At 47.3% G+C, this 20,628-nt stretch overlaps 1 protein-coding gene across 2 annotated transcripts in view; it reads left to right on the plus strand.

The window, feature by feature from the left end:
- The first annotated feature begins 277 nt into the window (after positions 1–277).
- Positions 278–20,628, plus strand: part of rcan3 (regulator of calcineurin 3) — a 31,495-nt gene continuing 11,144 nt past the window's right edge. The window contains exon 1 of one of the 2 annotated variants that reach the window (XM_030117006.1): positions 278–593. In XM_030117006.1, the coding sequence (XP_029972866.1) occupies positions 507–593 (87 nt within the window). In that variant the 5' untranslated portion in view covers positions 278–506. The remainder of the gene's footprint in view (positions 594–20,628) is intronic. The other variant, XM_030117007.1, reaches the window with a different exon arrangement.

Consider the following 20,628-nt stretch of genomic DNA (forward strand, 5'->3'; position numbering starts at 1 on the left):
CTTTCAAAATGGCTGTGACACATTTTACTCCAGCAACTCTGTCAGCACACACACACACACACACACACACACACACACACACACACACAGGGAAAAAAAAAAACCCCAGAAAAAGCGGAATAAACCGGACAGCTTCTGCAGTGCACCCTGCACGGTTCGTCAGACACTGTAGTGGCGTAAAACACGACGAACGTGAGGATGGTGATGACGTCAATGTGGAGCCGGGGGAGGGGGGGCTGGAGGGAGGGAGGGGGAGGGACCGAGAGGCAGGGAGACAGGGAAGGGAGGGGGTTATTCATGCGTCTGCTGCAGCATCACTCCCAGCAGCCCTCAGTGCGGTGTGGATCCACCGGCAGCTCCTCTCTCGCTCCCTGGACCAAGCAGACCGTCGGACCCGACCCTCCGTTCTGGATCAACAACCACACAGACCTCTGCCTGTGGCCCCGAGACAGGAGGACAAATACATTTTGGCTTGATATTGTTATTTCACTGCACCAGGCGAGGGAATGCCTTCGATAAACATGAAGCTGGAGATGGTGACCATCATTGCCTGTGAAGTGGACTCTGAGGTGTTCACGTCAGACAAGATGCAGGTCAGTCCTCCTCCTGCAGCCACTGCTGTCCTGCATGCTGCTGGAGGACATGCTCATGCATGTCTTGGTGACATGAATGCAGAGATCTCTTGTTCTCTTTCTGTCGTCTGTGTCTCCGTCTCTCCCGCTCTCTGTCTCTCTCTCTCTCTCTCATTTTTTCTGTCTCTCAGCCCATCTTTCTTTCTTTCTGTCTCTGTCTCTTTGTCCATCTCTCTCTGTCTCTCTCTCTCTCTCTCTCTCTCTCTCTCTCCTCCCCCCTCCCTCTCTCTCTCCCCCTCCCTCTCTCTCCCTCTGGCAGACGAGGGTTTTTCTCAATGGGAGCTGCTGCAGCTCGGCCTGGTTCTCAGCTCTGTAGCACGACTCCGTCAGCCATGCTGGTGAACGCCAGACAGCAGGAGAGCAGGCAGGAAGAAGCAGTGCTGAAGTGCCCATGTGCCTTTTGGCTTCTCACTGTGTGTCCGAGCTGGCAGCTTGAGGAATGTGGATGGCACAGGAGTGGAATGGAAGGGTTTGGCAGACTGAGTTGTCCATTCAAGACACATGCCGGAAAAGAGAAGAGCAGTTGGAGACGCAGTGGCACACAAACCCGTTTTCCCCTCTGCTCACTGCAGCGACACTACAGTTTATGTAGCGCCTGAGAAAAAGCTACCTGAGGATAGAGAAGCATTTTAACTACCCTGTACTAGACCCTGGTGCTGATCATCTCAAACACATTGAAAGCTGTTAGGTCTGTATGAGGAGGACGCGATCTCAGGGAACATTCCTATACTGTGACTGATAGGCTGTTGAGAACTGAAAGGAAGACATGATTTTTTTATGAATGCAAATGCTTAAATTGATGAGATTAATATATGTGCTTTGAGGCGTAGCTTTCCCCATCACAGTTCTCTTTCTCTTGGCACGTTTGTTCTTCTATCACATTAACGTCCGCAGTGTTTCAGAAGCAGAGCCGATTCCAGACTTGCTTGTGTTTTGCTCATTTTTCCTCGATGGATGGATGAGGGTTGGCTGGAGGGATGGATGGATGATTAATGAATGGATGGATGTATGGAGGGATGGATGATGATGGATGGATGGATAGCTGATGGAGGGGTGGCTGGATGGATGGATGATGGATGAAGGGGTGGATGGATGAACAGAGAACCACCCTGGTTGTCAGACAGCAGAAGCAATCAGCTGATCCTTCACAGTTACTATTTGCTGCAGAAGTGCCAGGACGAAGGCTTATCCTGCAATATTCCTTCACTGTCAGATGACACTGTCCATGCTGAAGGCTTCCTGGGGATTGTCTGTTTATCAGGCGTCTGTTAGTGAGACAACATGTGTCCCTTGGTTCACAGTGGAGTCCTTGTTGGTGCTGCGGTCCGAAACTTTATCCATTCTGTTGTCAGTCTTCTTAAAGGTCTCTGTGTGACCACTCTCAGCAGGCCTCCATCACAGACATGGCTAAAGAAAAAGGCTCTTTCCACTATGAAACGATCCAGAGATCCCGAGTAATAACATCTGAATGGCACAAAGAAGACCACTAATCCTCTCATCTGACCCACACAGGGAAATGGAGAGAGCAGATTAAAGCAGAGCATGTGAGGCACCGTCTGTCTGCTCCTGTTCTGATTATCACTCAACAAGATGTGAGCCTGATGAAGGCTCATGTTCTCTTCAATGTGACTGGATTTTGCAGGTTGTTGCTGCTATTTAAAGGTCTTTCGTGGAACGATTAGGCCCTGGCATTGCTGTTTGAATGGACCAGAAGAAGAGAACTGCTGAGTATTGGTGGAGATGTTTTGTGAGTAGCCAGTGTATTTTGAAGTTAGCGTTTGGATTGCCATGGTTGAAAGAGCTTTCCCACGCCTTGGCTCAGTCCTTCCAGGGTTCATCATTAATGAGGCCAGAAGAGAAGCTGCAGACCGGGCGGCTCGTTCCAGAGCCAGTGTGTCCTGCAGGCTCCAACTCCAGAGTGTAAACAAAAGGAGCAGTGCAGGATGGGGGTTCAGATGAGACAGCTCACAGCGCAGTATCTCTACCATCTTCACTACACCATGATTATCTGGAAAATCCACCAGCATCAGCAGGTGATTTCACAGGACACCTGGTGAAGGTCATAGCATGTTAGCAGGCACACAGTACTGGATCTGTTCAAATGTCACACATCCACCATACCTTCCATCATCTACCATCACATGCCATCAGAAAGAATTACCTGCCAACATCTAGCATCACCTACGATCGTCTAACATAATCCACCATCTCCTCCTATCACCTACCATCAGATAAAATCACCCTCCATCATCCAGCATCCTCGACCAGCAGCTTCTGCTGCTCACTCAGAGGAGGCTGTAGTAACAGTCACACTCTCCCACCACAACAGAGTGAGTGAGTCAGCAGACTGTCAGATAAACAGGTTTGTCAGCAAACACACAAACACACTTGTGCTTGAGGACACTGGGTGAAGTTTCCATCCATCTCGGGCACCTTCCCTCCCTCAGAGTGTCACATGTTGTCAGGCGTCACTGCCTCAGAAGGACGGGGTGAGGTTTAATGACTCAACAGCTAATCTTGTTCAGAGTTAAAGTGTTGCTGTGTTCCGTGGTGTTTCCAGTTTTTCCCACAGTCTTTTCAGTTCATCCCAGTCTATAACCGGTTGGCTTTGTGCTGATTTTAAACATCAATCTTGCAAATAGCCCAAAAATGTAATAGTTTTGAAAGGTTTTATAAATATATACTGTTTGTCTGCCTTCATATCTTTATTTTTGATATTTTGGAGCGTATTTTATTTCTTTGAAACAATAACATATCAATAACTGTCAGCCTTGTCTCACATGGTGATGGTGCTGGGAAGTGAGGCTCAGTTTTGACGGGCTGAGAAACACCTCGGTCTGATGACGACCTGCTGTTGAGCCAGTTTGCAGTGGTAGCTTTAGCATGAAGAGACGCTCTGTGGCCGCCGTTATGCCGCAGCATGAGGCAGCAGGACACACACTGCATGTCCATGCTGATGGTGTTATGTTCTGAGCTGCTTGGAAACAGGAGCTGCGTCTCGGCATGGCTGAGCGGACCGGGGTCTGATGGCCGGGCTCAGGTGTGTCTGCTCTCTGCAGCTGTAACCGGAGAGCAGCGCTGAGGCTCAGCTGTCAGATAAAGGTTAGAGCTGCGTCCGCTGGGCTGGCGTGGAACAAAGGCCGCTCTCCTGTGTGGGTGTCTGGTTCCACATGGCCAAAATGACTCCACTATGAACTGATCAGATTCCAGTCCAAGAGATGGGAGGTGCAGGCCTCAGTCTGCTCACCATGAAGAGCCAGGACCAGGACCAGGACCAGGACCGGCCTGGTTCTAGTCCGGAGGTCTGCTGACTTCTGAACAGCTTCATCTGGGATCCACAGCACGAACACCACTCATGAGCTTTTCTTTCTTTCTCGTTTGTTATGTGAACCGAATGAATCCCTCCTGTGACAGTATTTGATGTGGGGAGGGGGAGCTCCAGGAGGTCAAAGGTCAGTCTAGAGAACCACACTGGTGCCTTTCCACTGTGGGATTCCAGCCTGTGAACCTGAGATCACAACAATTCTACAAAATTTGAGTTTGTCCTTCACTGTGTGTGTGTGTGTGTGTGTGTGTGTGTGTGTGTGTGTGTGTCTGTGTTGAAGCGCTGTGTCAGTGCTGTTTAGGCATCCCTGCTCCTGCTCGACTTAAAGTTTAGTGAGCAGGTTGCTGCCGACAGGATGAATGTGTTCTGGTGAAAAAGCTGATTTCCAGCTTGCCACCATGGAGCCATGGAGCCATAGAGCCATGGAGCCATGGAGCCATGGAGCCATGGAGCCGTAGAGCCATGGAGCCATAGAGCCGTAGAGCCATGGAGCCATGGAGCCATGGAGCCATGGAGCCATGGAGCCATGGAGCCATAGAGCCGTGGAGCCGTGGAGCCGTGGAGCCGTGGAGCCGTGGAGCCGTGGAGCCGTGGAGCCGTAGAGCCATGGAGCCATGGAGCCCTGGAGCCGTAGAGCCATGGAGCCGTAGAGCCATGGAGCCATGGAGCCATGGAGCCATGGAGCCATGGAGCCATGGAGCCATAGAGCCGTGGAGCCGTGGAGCCGTGGAGCCGTGGAGCCGTGGAGCCGTGGAGCCATGGAGCCATGGAGCCATAGAGCCGTGGAGCCGTGGAGCCGTGGAGCCGTGGAGCCGTGGAGCCGTGGAGCCGTGGAGCCATGGAGCCGTAGAGCCATGGAGCCATGGAGCCATGGAGCCATGGAGCCATGGAGCCATAGAGCCATAGAGCCATGGAGCCATGGAGCCATGGAGCCATGGAGCCATGGAGCCATGGAGCCCTGGAGCCGTAGAGCCATGGAGCCGTAGAGCCATGGAGCCATGGAGCCATGGAGCCATGGAGCCATGGAGCCATGGAGCCATAGAGCCGTGGAGCCGTGGAGCCGTGGAGCCGTGGAGCCGTGGAGCCGTGGAGCCGTGGAGCCATGGAGCCGTAGAGCCATGGAGCCATGGAGCCATGGAGCCATGGAGCCATGGAGCCATAGAGCCATAGAGCCATGGAGCCATGGAGCCATGGAGCCATGGAGCCATGGAGCCATGGAGCCATGGAGCCATGGAGCCATGGAGCCATGGAGCCATGGAGCCATGGAGCCGTAGAGCCATGGAGCCATGGAGCCATGGAGCCATGGAGCCATAGAGCCATGGAGCCGTAGAGCCATGGAGCCATGGAGCCGTAGAGCCATGGAGCCATGGAGCCATGGAGCCATGGAGCCATAGAGCCATGGAGCCATGGAGCCATGGAGCCATGGAGCAGAGGTGCCCAACCAGTCGATTGTGATCGACGGAGTGTCAGCAGGTAGACCGCGAGGTGCAGGGGGGAAAAAAAAAAGTTTGTGCGGTAAAAAAAGAAAGAAGAGAGTAATGTGTGCACGCACACAGAGGTTCATCCATGAGAAACAGCGGTGGCGGTGCTGCTGTGGTGCGGCTGCGACGGTGGCCACCAACGCCAGCACCCCCCACCGCTGGACCAGGTAGATCCTGACAGTGTTGTTTTTGGCAGCCTATTTTGATTTAGTTTTAGTCTTAGTCTTTTGGACGAAATGCTTATTCGTTTTTGTTACATTTTAGTCATTTCTACACTTCATAGTTTTAGACTCGTTTCAGTCGACGAAAACCAAACGGGTTTTTGTCCAGTTTTACTCATTTAAAAAAAAAAGGCTTAAACAATACATGAGGAAAAAGACAGACAAAGGAAACTGTAAACCAAACAAACATAATAAAATATACTTCAATGGCACAAAACCAACAGAACACATTGATGCCTTTGAATATTAAATAATAAACTGGACTAGTCTGATACTCTACAACCTCAGTGCAGTGCTGATATGAGCTCTGCCAGACAGATGAGAGGACTAATAGGAGTTTTGCTGATACTTTGAAGTTATTTTTATAATGTCCATACTGATATAAAGGCTGAGATCTTCTATTAAAACGGGTCTGTTATGTTTCTATGTTCCTGATTTGAACTGGTCAGAGTAACTGCCTGTAATTCTTTTGGAGGAGCGATAAAACCAATATTAAGATGGTTATTCGGAAAATACGACCATTAAAACATCTGAAATAAACTAAATTAATTCCTTGGCTACATTTGATGGTTTGAAACACTTGGAAGTCTTCAAAGCTGAAATGACAAACAGAACTTGAGTTTGATAAAAAGTATTCCTTACCTGAAATTTCTCTATAGCCTACAAATTTTAAACAAAAGTGAAAATATATTTCTTCAAAATAAGACAACACCTGAATTATTTTTAATAAAAAGAAAAGAAAAAGAAAAAGTAAAGATCTATTAGGTACTTGGGGGAAAAAAACTTCACTAATCAGCGATGGGCTCCTATTGCAGTTGATTAGATCCTCCGTCTCCCACTACCAGGCATTCTGGGTTAATTTCTGCTGGATTCTGATTTAAGTACGTCCATAATTCACGGTGTCTTTTCCTCCCGCCAAGTCCCTGTTCGGAAGTTGCTGCGCAGGCGTGGTCAAACAGGAAGCAGCTCGTGAATTGCTGATATTTTCAGAGTAAAGCTGCCGATCTACGTGAACAAGCTGGAAGAATCGCATTTGTTTTAATTTATTTTGAAAGTCAAAATACTGACATTTTTGTCTCGTCTCGTCTCGTTGATGAAAACAACAGATCCGTCCCGTCATATTTCTGTCTTTAAAGACATATTTTTAGCTCGTCACGTCTCGTTTTAGTCACGGAAATATTTAGTTGATGAAATATTTTCGTTGTCGTCATCGTTAACGAAAGCAACACTGGATCCTGAGGGATTGGCAATTTGAAAAGTAGATCTTGGGTCAAAAAAGGCTGGACACCCCTGCCATGGAGCCATGGAGCATGGAGCATGGAACCATAGAGCCGCTGGGAAACACACTTACACACAGTGAGCAGGTAGCATGTGGATCGCAGGCTGAGGGGCAGCACTGGAGGAGTCGATGTAGGACATCATGTTCTATCTCTGCTGCCTTATTCCTGGTTTGACCCCATCACACTGACCCCAGGATGGAAACATAAAAGATGCTCCACTGGAGAGGTCTTCTTCGTTATTCCAGCAAGGTCTATTTTTAGTGCGGCACATTCCCTGACTCACCCCGCGGCTCCGTGGCCTACTTTGTTGGTTTTCACCCAAATCCTACTGAAGCAGTCTGGATTATGGAGTGCTCAAACCGTGCACGTGTCGCAGAGCAACCGGAGTGATTCGCCAAAGGGAAAAATGCAGAATAGCTTTTCTTTACATCCCAATTAGACTGGGTTAATCCCCTCATTCTGATACAAAACGCCAAATGGTGTTACTGAACATTGAACTGAACGAGCCTGAGGATTAGACTCTGATTGAAATCCCCAGCGGCTTTGAGCAGATCACAGCTCACTGAACGGTCAGCAGGACAGGAACGCTCCAGAAACACACTGCGAACATTGTTTCAGCTCTAATCCACACACAAGGTGTGTTTTCATCATAAATATTCAAGTCATTCAGTCCAGAAACACACACCGCATGAAGAACCTTTCAATGAGAAAAAGAGTTTATTTGAGGATTTATCATCTTATCACTCATGAAACAAGACATTTTTAAAGTAAAGGAAGTGTAAATGTGATGTTATGCAATTTAGGCAAAACAAAGTGAGATTATCAAACCCAGCCTTCATGCATGTTTTTATAAATTCACCCTCATAACATGACATAAAACCACATAAACAGTCAGATAAGAGCTTCGACTGCTGGACCCTGACCTCTCTGTTGTTGAATGATGGGAATCCTTTATTAATCTCACAAGGGGGAATTCATTAGATATTCTGTAAGGGCATTATTTTACTTTTTGATTCTTTTACTTTTTAATCTGTACTGAATATGTGGCTACTTGCTCAATAATTATTTTCACACTTCATCAGGTTTCACTACTGCACTGCAAAACCAAATGCCACTCAAACTGCACGATGTCAGACCTGTGGGGGGATTTGATCGTACCATACGCTGACATCCATATTGACAAATGCCTATCTTAGCGTGAAAATCGCCGTACGTCCAGTTTTCTGCTGTAAGTTTGTTTAATAAATGAGGGAACCCTCAGTGCTGCTACACCACCCTGCATCCTGCCACACCGGCCCCACACACACACACACACACACACACACACACTGTGACTCCGGGCTGTTATGTAAAGGTGACTTGGAGAACAGGCATGACCACACCAGGTTCAGTCAGGCCACACAGATATTTGAGAGCGAGGACTTCACGCCTCCTTTTGACTGTCCTGCTATTCCAAACACATTTCATAATATGCAACTGTGGGAGCAGATCCCAACTTTTCTGAAGTTTGTAACAGAATTAAAACATTTTCTCTTCTCTTTCTCTTCCGAGGTTGGGAAACTTCATATCCAAAAGAGACAGTTTTCTCACTTAGACTATATAAGATTCACCTTCAGCCAGGAAAGATACACAGTAAACCCTCTAGTGAGGCGGCACCCTACAATCCAAGTGATCGTGTCCCGTGGAGACAGGTGTCTCTGTCGAGAGGGACATGCTATGCGGACTCAATGGAGGACATGCTGAAAACCAAAGATTACTCAAAAATAGCAGTGGAGACATGAAAAAGCTGCTCTGTAATCCCAGGAAGAGTTTGATTGCTGTATGGTGATGTGCAGATGAGGCTTCATGAAGCTTCATGAACCACTGTCTTTATTTGCTGAAGCCACTAGGTGGCGCAATCTGTTCAAGAAATGCTTGAGAGCACAGTTCATTGTCAGTCCTCAGAACCAAGAGCGCCATCTGGTGGCTTCAGAAAATAAAGGGAGTGGTTTGTGAAGCTTCCTCTGCTGTAATAGCTAATGAAGGCTCTTCTGAGGATTAATGGGAGGTGTGTGAATAATTCTGGACATGCCACTTTTTGCTCAGTTTTTTTTCAACGATGGTGCTTCCAGAACATCATCTTATTAACTCAATAGAAGTCATTTGAAGCCTAAATTTACCTGGAATAAAAATCATTTTGGGCTCAAACAGTATGTCTGCATCCACAGGACATCATGAGAACAACTCAAAACAATGAGGTTCATATGCCAGGCCTCCAGGTGGCGCTGTAACTCTGAGTGAACAGAAAGTCACTGGAGAAGCTCCACACTCCGCTTCCACACTATGAGGAAACAACACAGGAATCTGAGGCCTCATTAAAGCAAAGAGCTTCGGGAGCTTCTGCAGGACTCTGGAGACGGACTGGAGAAATGGACTCTGAGCGTAATTTGACTGTTTTCCTGTCAGATCAGACTGGCAAGGTGTCGCTCTGTGAGGTGTGTTAACTTAGAAAGCATGTCTGAGCCCCTCTCGGCAAAGGGGGCCGCACTGCGACAGAGGTTTCACTATAGAGGAGCTGTAGAGTCGCTATAGAGGAGCTGTAGAGTCACTATAGAGGAGCTGTAGAGTCACTATAGAGGAGCTGTAGAGTCGCTATAGAGGAGCTGTAGAGTCGCTATAGAGGAGCTGTAGAGCCACCATAGAGGAGCTGTAGAGCCACTATAGAGGAGCTATAGAGCCGCTATAGAGGAGCTGTAGAGCCACTATAGAGCAGCTGTAGAGTCACTATAGAGGAGCTGTAGAGTCGCTATAGAGGAGCTGTAGAGCCACTATAGAGGAGCTGTAGAGTCACTATAGAGGAGCTGTAGAGTCGCTATAGAGGAGCTGTAGAGTCACGATAGAGTCACTATAGAGGAGCTGTAGAGTCGCTATAGAGGAGCTGTAGAGTCACTATAGAGTCACTATAGAGGAGCTGTAGAGTCGCTATAGAGGAGCTGTAGAGCCACTATAGAGGAGCTGTAGAGCCACTATAGAGGAGCTGTAGAGTCGCTATAGAGGAGCTGTAGAGTCGCTATAGAGGAGCTGTAGAGTCACTATAGAGTCACTATAGAGGAGCTGTAGAGTCGCTATAGAGGAGCTGTAGAGTCACTATAGAGTCACTATAGAGGAGCTGTAGAGTCGCTATAGAGGAGCTGTAGAGTCACTATAGAGTCACTATAGAGGAGCTGTAGAGTCGCTATAGAGGAGCTGTAGAGCCACTATAGAGGAGCTGCAGAGCCACTATAGAGGAGCTGTAGAGTCGCTATAGAGGAGCTATAGAGCCGCTATAGAGGAGCTGTAGAGCTACTATAGAGGAGCTGTAGAGTCACTATAGAGGAGCTGTAGAGCCGCTATAGAGGAGCTATAGAGCCGCTATAGAGGAGCTGTAGAGCCACTATAGAGCAGCTGTAGAGTCACTATAGAGGAGCTGTAGAGTCGCTATAGAGGAGCTGTAGAGCCACTATAGAGGAGCTGTAGAGTCACTATAGAGGAGCTGTAGAGTCGCTATGGAGGAGCTGTAGAGTCACTATAGAGTCACTATAGAGGAGCTGTAGAGTCGCTATAGAGGAGCTGTAGAGTCACTATAGAGTCACTATAGAGGAGCTGTAGAGTCGCTATAGAGGAGCTGTAGAGCCACTATAGAGGAGCTGTAGAGCCACTATAGAGGAGCTGTAGAGTCGCTATAGAGGAGCTGTAGAGCCACTATAGAGGAGCTGTAGAGCCACTATAGAGGAGCTGTAGAGTCGCTATAGAGGAGCTGTAGAGCCACTATAGAGCAGCTGTAGAGTCACTATAGAGGAGCTGTAGAGTCGCTATAGAGGAGCTGTAGAGCCACTATAGAGGAGCTGTAGAGTCACTATAGAGTCACTATAGAGGAGCTGTAGAGTCACTATAGAGGAGCTGTAGAGTCACTATAGAGGAGCTGTAGAGTCGCTATAGAGGAGCTGTAGAGTCACTATAGAGTCACTATAGAGGAGCTGTAGAGTCACTATAGAGGAGCTGTAGAGTCGCTATAGAGGAGCTGTAGAGCCACTATAGAGGAGCTGTAGAGCCACTATAGAGTCACTACAGAGGAGCTGTAGAGTCGCTATAGAGGAGCTGTAGAGCCACTATAGAGGAGCTGTAGAGCCACTATAGAGTCACTATAGAGGAGCTGTCGAGTCACTATAGAGGAGCTGTCGAGCCACTATAGAGGAGCTGTAGAGCTACTATAGAGTCACTATAGAGGAGCTGTCGAGTCGCTATAGAGGAGCTGTAGAGCCACTATAGAGGAGCTGTAGAGCCACTATAGAGTCACTATAGAGGAGGTGTAGAGCCACTATAGAGGAGCTGTAGAGCCACTATAGAGTCACTATAGAGGAGCTGTCGAGTCGCTATAGAGGAGCTGTAGAGCCACTATAGAGTCACTATAGAGGAGCTGTAGAGTCACTATAGAGTCACTATAGAGGAGCTGTCGAGCCACTATAGAGGAGCTGTAGAGCTACTATAGAGTCACTATAGAGGAGCTGTCGAGTCGCTATAGAGGAGCTGTAGAGCCACTATAGAGGAGCTGTAGAGCCACTATAGAGTCACTATAGAGGAGGTGTAGAGCCACTATAGAGGAGCTGTAGAGCCACTATAGAGTCACTATAGAGGAGCTGTCGAGTCGCTATAGAGGAGCTGTAGAGCCACTATAGAGTCACTATAGAGGAGCTGTCGAGTCACTATAGAGGAGCTGTCGAGTCGCTATAGAGGAGCTGTAGAGCCACTATAGAGTCACTATAGAGGAGCTGTAGAGTCACTATAGAGTCACTATGGAGGAGCTGTAGAGTCGCTATAGAGGAGCTGTAGAGCCACTATAGAGTCACTATAGAGGAGCTGTAGAGTCGCTATAGAGGAGCTGTAGAGCCACTATAGAGCAGCTGTAGAGTCACTATAGAGGAGCTGTAGAGTCGCTATAGAGGAGCTGTAGAGCCACTATAGAGGAGCTGTAGAGTCACTATAGAGTCACTATAGAGGAGCTGTAGAGTCACTATAGAGTCACTATAGAGGAGCTGTAGAGTCGCTATAGAGGAGCTGTAGAGCCACTACAGAGCAGCTGTAGAGTCACTATAGAGGAGCTGTAGAGTCGCTATAGAGGAGCTGTAGAGCCACTATAGAGGAGCTGTAGAGCCACTATAGAGGAGCTGTAGAGTCGCTATAGAGGAGCTGTAGAGTCACTATAGAGTCACTATAGAGGAGCTGTAGAGTCGCTATAGAGGAGCTGTAGAGCCACTATAGAGGAGCTGTAGAGCCACTATAGAGGAGCTGTAGAGTCGCTATAGAGGAGCTGTAGAGCCACTATAGAGGAGCTGTAGAGCCACTATAGAGGAGCTGTAGAGTCGCTATAGAGGAGCTGTAGAGCCACTATAGAGCAGCTGTAGAGTCACTATAGAGGAGCTGTAGAGTCGCTATAGAGGAGCTGTAGAGTCGCTATAGAGGAGCTGTAGAGTCACTATAGAGTCACTATAGAGGAGCTGTAGAGTCACTATAGAGGAGCTGTAGAGTCGCTATAGAGGAGCTGTAGAGCCACTATAGAGTCACTATAGAGGAACTGTAGAGTCGCTATAGAGGAGCTGTAGAGCCACTATAGAGGAGCTGTAGAGCCACTATAGAGTCACTATAGAGGAGCTGTCGAGTCACTATAGAGGAGCTGTCGAGCCACTATAGAGGAGCTGTAGAGCCACTATAGAGGAGCTGTAGAGCCACTATAGAGTCACTATAGAGGAGGTGTAGAGCCACTATAGAGGAGCTGTAGAGCCACTATAGAGTCACTATAGAGGAGCTGTAGAGTCACTATAGAGGAGCTGTCGAGCCACTATAGAAGAGCTGTAGAGCCACTATAGAGGAGCTGTAGAGCCACTATAGAGTCACTATAGAGGAGGTGTAGAGCCACTATAGAGGAGCTGTAGAGCCACTATAGAGTCACTATAGAGGAGCTGTAGAGTCACTATAGAGTCACTATAGAGGAGCTGTAGAGTCGCTATAGAGGAGCTGTAGAGCCACTATAGAGTCACTATAGAGGAGCTGTCGAGTCACTATAGAGGAGCTGTCGAGTCGCTATAGAGGAGCTGTAGAGCCACTATAGAGTCACTATAGAGGAGCTGTAGAGTCACTATAGAGTCACTATAGAGGAGCTGTAGAGTCGCTATAGAGGAGCTGTAGAGCCACTATAGAGTTACTATAGAGGAGCTGTAGAGTCGCTATAGAGGAGCTGTAGAGCCACTATAGAGGAGCTGTAGAGTCACTATAGAGGAGCTGTAGAGTCGCTATAGAGGAGCTGTAGAGCCACTATAGAGCAGCTGTAGAGTCACTATAGAGTCACTATAGAGGAGCTGTAGAGTCACTATAGAGTCACTATAGAGGAGCTGTAGAGTCGCTATAGAGGAGCTGTAGAGCCACTATAGAGCAGCTGTAGAGTCAGTATAGAGGAGCTGTAGAGTCGCTATAGAGGAGCTGTAGAGCCACTATAGAGGAGCTGTAGAGCCACTATAGAGGAGCTGTAGAGCCACTATAGAGTCACTATAGAGGAACTGTAGAGTCGCTATAGAGGAGCTGTAGAGCCACTATAGAGGAGCTGTAGAGCCACTATAGAGTCACTATAGAGGAGCTGTCGAGTCACTATAGAGGAGCTGTCGAGCCACTATAGAGGAGCTGTAGAGCTACTATAGAGTCACTATAGAGGAGCTGTCGAGTCGCTATAGAGGAGCTGTAGAGCCACTATAGAGGAGCTGTAGAGCCACTATAGAGTCACTATAGAGGAGGTGTGGAGCCACTATAGAGGAGCTGTAGAGCCACTATAGAGTCACTATAGAGGAGCTGTAGAGTCACTATAGAGTCACTATAGAGGAGCTGTAGAGTCGCTATAGAGGAGCTGTAGAGCCACTATAGAGTCACTATAGAGGAGCTGTCGAGTCACTATAGAGGAGCTGTCGAGTCGCTATAGAGGAGCTGTAGAGCCACTATAGAGTCACTATAGAGGAGCTGTAGAGTCACTATAGAGTAACTATAGAGGAGCTGTAGAGTCGCTATAGAGGAGCTGTAGAGCCACTATAGAGTTACTATAGAGGAGCTGTAGAGTCGCTATAGAGGAGCTGTAGAGCCACTATAGAGGAGCTGTAGAGTCACTATAGAGGAGCTGTAGAGTCGCTATAGAGGAGCTGTAGAGCCACTATAGAGCAGCTGTAGAGTCACTATAGAGTCACTATAGAGGAGCTGTAGAGTCACTATAGAGTCACTATAGAGGAGCTGTAGAGTCGCTATAGAGGAGCTGTAGAGCCACTATAGAGCAGCTGTAGAGTCAGTATAGAGGAGCTGTAGAGTCGCTATAGAGGAGCTGTAGAGCCACTATAGAGGAGCTGTAGAGTCACTATAGAGTCACTATAGAGGAGCTGTAGAGCCACTATAGAGCAGCTGTAGAGTCACTATAGAGTCACTATAGAGGAGCTGTAGAGTCACTATAGAGTCACTATAGAGGAGCTGTAGAGTCGCTATAGAGGAGCTGTAGAGCCACTATAGAGCAGCTGTAGAGTCAGTATAGAGGAGCTGTAGAGTCGCTATAGAGGAGCTGTAGAGCCACTATAGAGGAGCTGTAGAGCCACTATAGAGTCACTATAGAGGAGCTGTCGAGTCGCTATAGAGGAGCTGTCGAGTCACTAAAGAGGAGCTGTAGAGTCACTATAGAGTCACTATAGAGTCACTATAGAGGAGCTGTAGAGCCACTATACAGGGGATGTATCGTCACATGTGGCTTCACGGTGGTGGTTTTAGTAGATGTTGTGTTTGTAAATCATGTGTCACCTTCAGTAGCAGCAGTTGTTGACTTTCTCAGTAGTACCAAAAGGGAACATGCTGTTCTCTCTCCTCCCTCACCTGTTGCTTTCAGGCTTCCTCTCGTTCACAGCGATGCCGGATTTTGTGGCTAAAATTAGACCCTGTGGTCAGTCTCCACTTCACATTACCTGCCTGCTGCCATCCTACATCAGTCACTTCTATATGCTGTCCTTGCAGTAGGAGATTCTGAGGCATAGCCCCTGTGGCTCAGCCTTAAAGAAACCTTTGAGTCACAGAGATCCACAACTTTCCCTTAATTCATTTTTTTACCCTTTTCTGTTAAAAAGAGATGAGAAGGAGATGGGTGACTCTGAAAAGTGTTTAGCATCAAAACTTTAAGATCACAAGAAAGATGAATTTCTTGTCCAGTTGACGTCCTTCTGTCCTGCTGGCTCTCAGCGTTGACCATTCATTGTTCAGTGACAAGAGCAGCATGTTGTCAGCCAAAACCACTTCTTCTCTCGTCTTCTCTCCATGTCAAAAATTGAGATTAATCACATTAGGGTGGGGTTAGAAATTGACTCAGAGAAAGAAAATAGAAATAGAAGAGAAGAGTAATTTTACTGTCACATAGACATTGGGTTGTTTTTTTGTTTGTTTGTTTGTTTTCCTCCCTGGTGCAGGTGAATTATGGGGATTAGATTCTTCAGCTTGAAGATGTTACAAACATCCTCCTGTAGCGTCGATGTTCTGGGCTGTTCTACACCGAAAGAGAAGATGGGACTGGCCTTCAATTCAGTTCAATTCAATTCAATTCAGTTCAATTCAATTCAATTCAGCTTTATTTATGATGTTCCAATTACAACATGGTTGTTTCCAGACACTTTTACAGAGCAGACCCAACAGATCCACATGAGCAAGAACAGGCGACTGTGGAAAGGAAAAACTCCATTTTAACAGGAAGAAACCTGCAGAACCAGGCTCAGAGGAGAACCCTGCAGAACCAGGCTCAGAGGAGGAGAACCCTGCAGAACCAGGCTCAGAGGAGGAGAACCCTGCAGAACCAGGCTCAGAGGAGGAGAACCCTGCAGAACCAGGCTCAGAGGAGGAGAACCCTGCAGAACCAGGCTCAGAGGAGGAGAACCCTGCAGAACCAGGCTCAGAGGAGGAGAACCCTGCAGAACCAGGCTCAGAGGAGGAGAACCCTGCAGAACCAGGCTCAGAGGAGAACCCTGCAGAACCAGGCTCAGAGGAGAACCCTGCAGAACCAGGCTCAGAGGAGGAGAACCCTGCAGAACCAGGCTCAGAGGAGAACCTGCAGAACCAGGCTCAGAGGAGAACCCTGCAGAACCAGGCTCAGAGGAGGAGAACCCTGCAGAACCAGGCTCAGAGGAGAACCCTGCAGAACCAGGCTCAGAGGAGGAGGACCCTGAAGAACCAGGCTCAGAGGAGGAGGACCCTGCAGAACCAGGCTCAGAGGAGGAGGACCCTGAAGAACCAGGCTCAGAGGAGGACCCTGAAGAACCAGGCTCAGAGGTGGCGGCTTTCTGCCTTCCCTTGAGCAACTCAACTTTAACATATTGGATGGTTCAATTCCCACATTAGTATTTTACTTAAGAGAAACTGCTCTACTGAAGTTAAGAGATTCAGATGAAGCTAGTTTTGTGCATTAAATCGGTGATTTTGTGTGTTGATGATAAGTTCAGAAATGATGTGATTAACTGTGATTGAATTGTGGTCAGAGTTGTGATTAATTACATTTCTTTTTTAATCAGCTGAGATCAGTAGTTCTGTGATTGCTTCAGGCAACAATCCCTGATTTTGTGGCATATTCTATTAAAATGTGATGGAATATACAAGATATTTATGCAATTTTAGTCATGAAATTTTGGAATGTCAAAAACTTGTGGGAACTTGCAGAAACTGCTGTTTGATGAATAAGACAAAAAAGAGATTCCAACAGCCTGTGCTCATGAGGCTACTACCTTAAAGTAAAGAGTCATTTCTAATGACTTCCTGTATCAAGCAGACAGCAAGACCGAAAGTTCAAGAATAATGAAGAAACATCTTTTGTTTTCTACCAGAGCGTCACTAAAACAACACTCTTGTTCGGATTTCCCAATAATGTTATGATTTCAACTTAATGAATTTGGCTATCAGTAATAATTACTGACTATCACACACAACTATTAATTAAAGAATTTGGGATCTGATTTTCTCCAGATAACCTCGGGGCACCAGCTACGTTTAGTAGGAAAAGGGCCAATTCGCTGTAATCAGTCTCATAAACTTGGTTAAACTATTATTTTGAATTTGGATTAATGATTAAAACCTGAAGGATTCTGGAGTTCTTGGACCGAAGAGATCGACATTCCTGTCATAACTGTGAAACATCAACGACATAAATGTTTCCGAAGATTATATTTATTAACGATAAAGCAAAACCAAACACACTATTCTATCTAGGTGTCTATACAAGTCGTGTTTGTATGAATGCATGTGTGTGTGTGTGCGCGCGTGTGTGTGTGTGTGTGTGTGTGTGTGTGTGTGTGTGTGTTCTTGTATTTCTATCCTTGTCGGGGCCAAATGTCCCCACAAGGATAGCAAAACGTGGAACGACGTGCCTTGTGGGGACCTTTTTCCGGTCCTAAGTAGGAGAAACAGTGTTTTCTTGACCATGTTGTTGTTACTGAAAAAAGTAAAAGTGCAAAAACATTTCTTTAGGGTTAGGCTTTGTTGTGGTGTGGGTTAGGGTTAGGGTAAGGGTCAGGGTTAGGGGCTAGACATGAATGGGAGTCAATGGACGGTCCCCACAAGGATAAAAATACGAGACTGAGCGTGTGTGTGTGTGTGTGTGTGCGTGCGCGTGAGTGTGTGTGTGTGTGTGAGGGAGAGAGATGGAGGAGGACTGAGAGAGATGGGTGGAGGACTGAGGGATGGAACTGCAGTTAAAATGTGCAACTTTAAGCCAGTTCAGACAGAGTGTCCATGATCTGAGTGGTCCATCAGCTCAGACCAGGTGAAGATGTTGGACGAACCAGGTGATGTTTTGTGTGATGCTGGAGGCTGAAGCTTTACAGTTCAGGACCAAGATCAACTTGCAGAGCAGCCAGCCGCTCGGTGCTAGCTCGGTGCTAGCTAGCCGCTCGGTGCTAGCTCGGTGCTAGCTCGGTGCTAGCTCAGTGCTAGCCAGCCACTCGGTGCTAGCTCGGTGCTAGCTCGGTGCTAGCTCGGTGCTAGCTCGGTGCTAGCCAGCCACTCGGTGCTAGCTCGGTGCTAGCTCGGTGCTAGCTCGGTGCTAGCCAGCCACTCGATGCTAGCTCGGTGCTAGCTCGGTGCTAGCCAGCCACTCGGTGCTAGCTCGGTGCTAGCTCGGTGCTAGCCAGCCACTCGGTGCTAGCTCGGTGCTAGCTCGGTGCTAGCCAGCCACTCGGTGCTAGCTCGGTGCTAGCTCGGTGCTAGCTCGGTGCTAGCCAGCCACTCGGTGCTAGCTCGGTGCTAGCTCGGTGCTAGCCAGCCACTCGGTGCTAGCTCGGTGCTAGCTCGGTGCTAGCTCGGTGCTAGCTCGGTGCTAGCCAGCCACTCGGTGCTAGCTCGGTGCTAGCTCGGTGCTAGCCAGCCACTTGGTGCTAGCTCGGTGCTAGCTCGGTGCTAGCCAGCCACTCGGTGCTAGCTCGGTGCTAGCTAGCCGTCAGCAGTGAGACGCTGGGACTGACTGGTGCTTGGCTTGGTTTTGCTCCAGTGCGCTCCATGTTATACCTGGAGTGAGGAGATCCTGCTTCAGGCTGAAGGAACTGCTGGCGCCGTCTGTGGAAGTCTTGGTAACACTTTACTTGAAGCACCCGGTATTAGACATTATAAGTACATTTATAAAGCATTACAAAGCCATTATAGCACGTGTATGAACGTCTGAACCCCCCGCCCCCCAACACTCTGCAACTTCAATAAATCAACCAAATCAAGCCTGTGCTTCCTGTTTTACAGGGATTGTATTTTCTGACCACTTATGTTGGTAAATAAGATTTATTTGTGGATTAATCATGAGTTCGATATTTTGTAAGACCAGTTACGGAGATCAGAATAAGAAAATGTTTTAACAGGTATTGATCTGTAAAGATTTCAAGGCCCTGTAATTTTTAGACAACAGGATAGAATTCAAATAAGACACGATCTGCACCAGAACAGTAAAAAAAAAAAAAAACTTTTCTTTTTAAAAATGCGCTTTCATGAATGTGAAAATATTAGCAGGTTATTTATGAATGGCACTCAGTTTTTGTTTTTCCACTTGTGGAGCTTCTTTCCAAAAAAAATTGAAATTGATTGATTTCCAAAATGATAATATAATGTGGGCGGAGCCAGACTTCAACTCCGTTATAGATGATAAGATAATGTAGGCGGAGCCAGACTTCAACTCCGTTATAGATGATAAGATAATGTAGGCGGAGCCAGACTTCAACTCCGTTATAGATGATAAGATAATGTAGGCGGAGCCAGACTTTAACTCCGTTATAGATGATAAGATAATGTGGGCGGAGCCCACCCCAATGGCTTCCCCCTTGTGAAGTAAATGCAACATCTTTCAACTTTCTGGTAACACTTTATTTGAAGCCTACACATTATAAGTACATTTATAAAGCATTATAATGCCATTATAACACGTGTAGCTATAGTTATAAACATTCATAGATGATCACAATGCCAGAACCTAACCCTAACCCTGTACAGTGAGTTATAAAGCATTGTGATCATTTATGAGTGTTTATAAGTACTAAGACTGTGTTATACCGGGTGCTTCAAGTGTTACCAACTTTCTGTATATGGGCAGAGGTTTTGTAATGAAAACGCAGAGATTATGAAATCATGCAACCCCCAAATATATTGCAAGGTTTGTGCAGAAACCAAGGATTTCTGCAGCCAAAGAGGCCTCTGGGAAAAACTGAGGGCTCTGCATACACATGTGGAGTTTGACTGAATATGGCCTGAATTCTGTGGAGTCAGGAAAACACTGCTCAATGGTACCGTGGCACTCAGCAACGCAAGCACAGACGCACACCAAACAGAATACTGTCACATGCACACACACACACACACACACACACACACACACACACACACACACACAGGAGGTGGTAGTTGTGCTGCAGAAACACTTCCATCCTTTTCTGGTTTTCTGCGTTTCTCCACATGAAGCATAAAAGGAGTGGAGTTATTCCTGACTTGGCCTCTTCTCTTGCATCTTGCATGAGTCCTGGAGGCGTTACTAAACATGGTAAGACACACAAGTGAAATCAGTCTGAAGTTTAAAAGTTGGTGTTGGATCAGAAGCCTGACATGGAGAGAGCAGGATGACAGGGAGAAGGGGGGATTGGGAGAGAAAGCACTAAACTGCATGTTTCTTTAAAGTCCATCACAGTGCTTAACGGCTGGTTGAATCATTTACACCTTACATGTCTCCAGGTGTCCACGGCCTTTATTTTGTAGCTGAGCCACATTTGCAGAGGTCACTGTCCTCAGACTCGTGGAGTCTCCACCCACCGGGGAAATCACTCTCAGCTTCATTTTTAGTAAATGTTTATTCTGTTTATTTCGATATTGCAGTAAAATAAACGGCATACACAAAGAAACACAGCTCCAACCATTCCCTGGAAGATAAAGGCAGTTCAAAGCTGAGGTGGTTTGCGAGAAGACACACAATAACTCTCCTGATTACCCAGAGACCAGCGGTGGAGGCCTTTCCCCTCCTGCTGGGCTTCGATTGAGAAGCTGATTTGGAGCCCAGGACTGGGTGGAGAGCAGCATCGAACAGCCTCACCAGAAGATTCTGTGGAAGATGCTGCTGTGGAGCCACATGTGATCAAGGAGCAGATAACTGGAACAACT

This window comes from Salarias fasciatus, chromosome 19 (genome assembly GCF_902148845.1).
Source record: "Salarias fasciatus chromosome 19, fSalaFa1.1, whole genome shotgun sequence".
NCBI lineage: Eukaryota > Metazoa > Chordata > Actinopteri > Blenniiformes > Blenniidae > Salarias > Salarias fasciatus.